Source organism: Plasmodium reichenowi, chromosome 11, assembly GCF_001601855.1.
Source record: "Plasmodium reichenowi strain SY57 chromosome 11, whole genome shotgun sequence".
Lineage (NCBI taxonomy): Eukaryota > Apicomplexa > Aconoidasida > Haemosporida > Plasmodiidae > Plasmodium > Plasmodium reichenowi.
In genome coordinates this window covers 1,244,162-1,251,843 of record NC_033656.1, presented here as the reverse complement: position 1 = coordinate 1,251,843, position 7,682 = coordinate 1,244,162, and the positions used below count along the sequence as shown (strand labels likewise).

Sequence of the window (7,682 nt, the reverse complement as noted above, 5' to 3'; positions counted from 1 at the left end):
TTTTTTTTTTTTTTTTTTTTTTTTTTACATTACATAAAAGAAATATATAGATACATATGTTTCAGCATGGTTTAGTTATAAATAAATATATGTATATATATATATATATACATATATATTTATTTTTTTTTTAATAGGAAAATTATTTGGATACAAAATTTGGCTTAATGTTAAAGTACAATATAAATAAGACTTACGGTATGCAGAGAGTTAAGAAAGGTGAACATAACTCCTGGGGTATGAAGAAAGGTGTATTTAGAAGTAGAAAAACATAATATGTTTTATTAATATATTCATATTCATTTTTTATGTATTATTTTTTTATTATATTTGTTTTTATTAATTCAATTAACAACAACAAAAAAAATGAAAGAAAAACTAAAAAAAAAATTAAAATAACAATGTTTACATACATAATGTTTATTTCTGGTAAATTTATATATAATATATAACATTGTAGAAGAATAAAAAAAAAAAAAAAAAAAAAAAAAAAAGTAATATATAAATATATTTTAATTTATGTAAATAGAGTATATAATCATTCATTTATTTATTCATTCATTCATTCATATATATGATGGTTATAAACAAAATTAGCATTTACCTTTTCTAGATAATATGTTAATCTATTCAAATTAATATAATGGTAATATCCAATGATATTGTTCAATTTCATCTTGTTTTCATATACCTCGTTATTTAATGAATTGTCATTAATACATAAATAGTTACTTCCATCACATATAAAAAGATATGTATATGGAATATTTGGGGAGTTAATACTCATATTTTCCAATTTATATTTAGGAACTTTCTTATTTATCTTTAAACTGAATTTATGTATTAATTTATTAATTAATGAAAGGGGAAATAAACTGAAACTCCATGGACAATTATTAGATATAAAGAAATTTAACAATAATATGGTTAATTTAATTTCAAAAAAGGAATATACATTTGACAGCAAAACATTAAGTATCACTTTTAAATTATTTTTTTTTAAATATATTAAATCGTGTTCTAAATATATAATACTAAACCTGCTATCATAAATAATACCATTTTCATTTTTTTCGTTTTCTTCTTTATTATTATTTTCATTATCTTGGTTTTCTTCTTTATTATTATTTTCATCATCTTGATTTTCTTCTTTATTATTATTTTCCTTTTCTTTTATTTCTTTTTCGTCTTCTCCTTTTTCTTCATCCCCTTTCCGTTCATTTTTCTCAACCATCTCATCATTTGATTTTTCACTTTTTACATTACAGGCTATTATCTGCTTATTAATATATATATTTTCGTTAATAAATTTTTTTTCAATATTTATTAAATCATTTAGTTCGAGTGAATTTAAAAAATTTGGATTATTAATATTACTTAATATGTAATTAATTGCTTGGATTTCCTTATAATAATTACTTATTTCTGGTTTATTTGAAGTATCCATTCTGTTTAAAGAGCTTGTTTCCTCATTAGTATAATATTTATTACACAATATATTTCTATCTTTTTCTTTATCCTTAGATAAATTACTATTACTACAGTTATTATTACTTTCATAATTTAAGGTATTTTCCTCTAATGTTTCATTTAATGTACAACTATTTGCATTATCAATCTTCTTAATACTCATATTAGATAATAGAACGGTTCCTTTTGTTACCATAGAACAAAATTCATTTGTTATATTTTTATTTATATTTTCCATAGATATATTTTTTTTTTTTTTTTTTTTCAATTTATGTTTTTTGCTTTTTATGTTAGACACTGAAGAATTATTTATAGTATTTACATTATCTATCATTGTTTTGTTTTTTTCGTTAGATTTTTTTCTTAAATCTTTATTTTTTATATATTCCCCAGTTTTTGATTTCCCTCTAATCTTTGTATCCTTCCCAAGTTTGCTTTGGCTATTACTCTTTTTTCCTTTTATTATCTTTGAATTTGTATCATTAATTTTTTCTATTTTATTTTTATTTCGTTCACTAACTTTCTTGCTGTGTGTTAATAATGATTTACTCCTACCTCCAATTTTTCCTATTTTTGAATTTTCACTTTGGGAAGATTTATTAAAACTATTTGTAACATAATCAATTTTTTGTTTTGTTTTATGTACCCTTGTGATAACATTCTTTTTTTTTGTTTTCCCTTTGTTTGCACGTTTTATTTTACTTGTACTATTCAACTTTTTTGTAGAAGAATCTTCCTCATTTGGATTTTCTTTATAAAAGACATTTAATGATTCTCCCGTTATTTTTATTTTATTTCCATTTTCTATATATTCATCATAATTAACCTTTACGTTGTTGTATAAAATATAATTTTCTTCGTCTTTTTCTTTTTTTGTAATATCATTTTGTTTATGATTATCCATTTTATCGTATATATTAATATAATTTTCTTCATTTAGCTTTTCATTTCTTTTCTTCATGGAAACCTTACGTTTAATTCCTTTTTCGCCTTTTCTAACCACATATGTGTTTTCATTTTTTTCATTATGATCTTTTGCACTTTTACATATGGTATTCTTTAAAGATGTTAAGTCATTTGTTTTGCTATCTCCCTTATGACTATCCTTGGTATTATTTTCTATATATACCTTTTTTTCTTCAAAGTTCAATTCATTTAAACCTTCCTCTTCGAATATAAGATTTCGATTATTTTTATCAACTAAATGATTATTACGTGTATCATTATAAAATGTATATTGTTCAATAGAATTGTACATGTTATTTTCATTGTTATGTACACATTTTATATCTTTTATAAAATTATATGTATCATTGGGATATTCATTTATTATATGATTTATATTTGTATCATTAATATGATTGACACTTTCTCTTTTTGTTTGTTTTCTAACTTCTTCATTTATGTCGTTCGTATTTTCTGTTTTAATTGTATTTATATTCTCCTCTACCGTTTCATACAGATCAATCATGTTATTTTCTTTTTCTAATTGCACCTTGTATTTTTCAATAGTTAATAAATTATCTTCATTTAATAATACCTCAACATTATTTATATCATTATATTTATTTTTCGTAACACGATTAGATGACATATCGCTGTATATCAATTCTTCATATGATTTCTTTTCTTCATTAGATGCATTTATTACCCACAAAGGTTCGTGTTCTTTCTCATATACTTCTTCTTGAGAATTTCTTATATTTTCTATATCAGCCTGTTCACTAATGAATTCATTGTCATTTTGTATTTTCTTTTCTTGATCTTTTAAGGTATGTATATTTTCATTATTTAATATATCATCTGATGTGTTTTCTTCATTCTCTTTAGATTTATCATAATTCTTTGAATCAACATAATAATTGTTATTGTTGTTATATAAAACATTATTGACATAATTTTTCATACTATTTTCCTGGTCTACAATATATGGATTACTATTAGTTTCTTCATAAAATTGCATACTAGCGTTATCATCTTCATTAAGATAGGCATTATTATTATCCTCATATTTTTTATCATTTACCTTATTAATAAGTTTATTATTTTTTACATAACATTCCTGGTAAATATCTAGACTTTTATGTTCGCCATAGGATTCTCTACTTACAAAATTTAAACTTTTTGTTCTCATATGTTTAACATTATCACAACTTTCTTTATTATTATTATTAACATTATCACAACTTTCTTTATTATTATTATTAACATTATCTTGTATGTTTAGTCCTTCCATATATACATTTTTATTATTCATATTACTAAATGATTCGAACTTTCCATTATGTGTAGGAAATTTTCTTAGCCCTTCTCTTTTAAGAACATTTATAATAGAGCCAATGTTTTTATTAAGGTATTCATTTTTTTTTATGTATACTACATTATGCTTATTCCTTTGATTTGAATCATACCCCAAGCATTGTAAGGGGTTACAATTTATTAAACCTTGATTTAATATAGGATAACTATTGTGTGCAAATGTTTTTATTTCAGGATTTGCTAAATGATGTTTCGATTCTACATTTATTCCGTTAAAAAATGAATTTTTATTATTACTATGTGTTAATAACTTGCTATTCTGATGATTTAATGGAAACATATTTTTTAAATCACTATGATCGAAACGATAACTATTATTATACTGACAATATTCATTATCATTATATATATTATTATTATTATTATCATTATTATTATTATTATTGATGTTGTTGTTGTTGTATATTTTGTTTCTGTAATTTCCCATACTGTTATCGTCTTCTTCCATACTTCTTAAACTATGTAATCTTTTTTGAGCCGATAAATTAATATCTGCAAATTCGTTCATTGCAACATTATTAGTATTTACCAAAGGTTTTAATACCGTACCATTATTATGATAATGGCTATAATTTTTTTTTTGATTAATATTTAAATTTTCTTCTGTATACATATTTTTTTGTTGATTTCTAGAGTACCCATGAAAAGTGCACGCTTTTTTTAAATTATAATTTTTTAGCATACTATTTTCATGTATGCCATTATGAATATTTGAATATGTATCTTCATAATTTTTAACAAGGAAAATATTATTTTTATCATCATAATTTTGCTGAATATAATTATTTTTCATCATATTTTTTAGTGGATAAGATTCATTCACATTCATAGATTCATAATGATAATTATCTAACTTAGATGAATTAAAACCAATGGTATTACCATTAATATTAATATTATTATTTAAATATTTAGATTCTCTTATTCCATTTATTAAAGACATATCAAATGAATTCTCATCAATATTCTTATTCGTATATGAAACACTTGATATACGTTGCGTATTAGTTACATTATTTAATTTATTTATACTTTTATTTCTCACACCATCTATTGGTATCATTTTTTTGAGTGGTGGAGGTATACAAGAATTATTATATTCAACCAAATAGTTATTGTTCCCATTAGTAATGTTACGATCTTTTTCTTTCTCATATTCTTCATTGTTTCTATTATTTAATGTAATCGCATTTCTATGAGGAAGATTATTTGTATTTTTCATATATGAGTTTACATGAGATTTATTGAAGGAATATTTATTTTCTGAATGTTTGATATTTATGCTGGTACAAGTTTCCTTATTATTATTATTATTATATGTGTTTATATTATATGGAATCATATTATATGGATTTGAATTATATAATTTATTATTACATAATTTGGTATTATATAAATTAGTTCCACGTATATCTTTATTATTAATTTTTCTCTTATTTGATATATCATTTATATCGTACATACTTTTATATGTCTTTTGTAGTTCGTTTGTATAACTTTTTGTTATATTATTCATTTTTAATTTGTTATTTGTACTATTTGAATTTTGTATTTCTTCATTAGCACGTAGAAATAAATTGTAAATAGGGTTAATTAAATATTTGTTTATAATACCACCTTCGTCATCACCTTGTGTATTTTCCTGCACATTTACATCCTTAATAACATCGTTTGCATCATTTATCATCACATTTTGGTTTCTATTTATATTTGTAGAATATGAATCATTAATATTAATATTAAAATTATTATTCTTTTTATTATTGTGGTTATCATTATTATTAGATTTTACTTCGCTTGCTGATTGATTTCTTTTATTTTTTGTTATATGATCATTATTTTTATTTTTTTCCTGTTCATTAGAATAGTCATTATTTAATATATTATACTTATTAGAACCATTTTTAATTTGATCATCTTTGTTCTTATAACATATATTCGTATTAGATAAATGTCTTTTGAAACTATTATGATTAATATCTTCATTTTCCTTTTTGTTAAGAATAGTATTTTTTTTTTTTAATTTTTTTTGTGCGTGTTTCTGATTTAACCCTTCTTCGCGATCATTATATAAAATAAAATTATGGTTAAATTTATTATTTAAATGTTTTAAATGTGTATCTTTATTTCTGTATAATAAATTCTTGTGATTTTCATCATCATCATCAAAATAAATACCGTTATTGTTATACATCAATTTTAATATTATATCTTTTTCATTTATATCATTTTTATGATCCTTCATATCAAATGGTATGCTGGGTTCACTAATATGAATATGTTCTTCTGTGTTGATATTAATATTATTAGGTTCTAATTTTTTTCCATTTTCAAATATTTCATAAACTTTTGCTTTCCTTTCTTCATCATAATTGTTTTGTTCCTTTCCATTTAGATTTCCATGATTTATATTTATTTTTATATTTTCTTTATTTGTATACATCATATAATTATGTATATTATTTACATTATTATTAATATTATGTGTTGTTTTGGTAATAATATCAAGTTTATTCTTTTTTATATTACCTAACTTATTTATATCAGAGCTTTTGTCTACATCATATATATCATTATTATAATTAAGTTTATTATTCTTTTTATCTGTAGACATAATAGAACCTTCAGGTTTATTAGAATCTATAATATATTCGTCATTTATTACATCTATTGATGTATATTTTATATTATAATTTTGTACATTAGTAGCCATAGGATAATTTTTATTAACTTCTTCTTCATTATCTATATTAATTTGATTGCTTTTGTTGTTATCAATTTTTAATTTCTTATTTTTATCCATCTTATCAAATACCAATATGTCATTTTTTTTATGAAAAGTATGCGATTTATCATCCTTCCATTCAGAAATTTTTATTTTATATTTTTTTTGTTTCTTTTGATTATTTTCTATTTCATCATCTGTACCAGAAAAAGATGTTTTATGTCCTATGGTATGAAAGGTACTAGCTGCCTTTCTAATTTTGTAATTTTTATATTTTTGTAAAATATTAATTTTTTTAAAAAAACTTTCTCTCTTCTTTTTTATATTACAAGTATTCATTTCATATACTTTATAATTATTAACATACTCACTAGTAGCATCATTTGAAATGTCATGATAATCATATACTATTTCATTTTTATCTTTCTTTTTATTATTTTCCTTTTTTTCTTTCTCCTTTTTTAAATTTTCCTTTTTATATACATCTTCATTCTTTATATAACTCTTTTCCTCATTTATTTCATTTTTTTCATCATCCTCACCTTTCGATAATTGAATGGATAAATTCTTATTGCTAGATATTATGACACTATCACAAGAATCATTTTTCTTTCTGTTTTTTTTAAAAAATAAGAAATACGAAATGGATTTCGATCTCATTTTATAAAATGAATAAAATATATATATATATATATATATATAAATGTACAGATATATTTTTTATTTATCCTGAATTTCCCATGAAATTCAAGAACACATAAAATGTATGAATAAAATATATATATATATATCAAATTGTTACAATATATAATGCCAAATAAATTAATAATTCTTAATACGGAAATGAAAAAAAAAAAAAAAATTATGTACACATTTTTTCATACATTAAAAAGAAAGTTCACACACATATATATGACGGAATACACATATTTAAATATAAAAATATTCTATTCTTATAAAAAAAAAATTATTTTCTTCATTTTTATTATATATATATTTAGATTTTAATTTTAATTTTTTTTTTTTATATACAATTATTGTTGTATTAATAAAAATATATTTATATTTTTTGTAAGAATTAATAAGGTGTAATTCAATGTTTCTATGGTCTAATATATGTATTATATATATTTATATATTTTTTTTTTTGAAACACTTTAAAAACTTA

At 20.8% G+C, this 7,682-nt stretch overlaps 2 protein-coding genes across 2 annotated transcripts in view; one reads left to right on the top strand and one right to left on the bottom strand.

The window, feature by feature from the left end:
* The window catches only part of PRSY57_1132800 (hypothetical protein), a gene marked incomplete at both ends in the record, with an annotated part of 1,200 nt that extends 925 nt beyond the window's left edge, over nt 1-275 (top strand). Inside the window, one exon of the mRNA XM_012908291.1 lies at nt 138-275. Within this exon, the coding sequence (XP_012763745.1) occupies nt 138-275 (138 nt within the window). The remainder of the gene's footprint in view (nt 1-137) is intronic.
* A 287-nt stretch (nt 276-562) lies between these two features.
* Nucleotides 563-7,174, bottom strand: PRSY57_1132700 (hypothetical protein; the record flags this gene model as incomplete). Its single annotated transcript, XM_012908290.2, has 1 exon — nt 563-7,174. One exon carries the CDS (start codon nt 7,172-7,174, stop codon nt 563-565), a length of 6,612 nt encoding a protein of 2,203 aa, XP_012763744.2.
* Nucleotides 7,175-7,682: the final 508 nt, after the last annotated feature.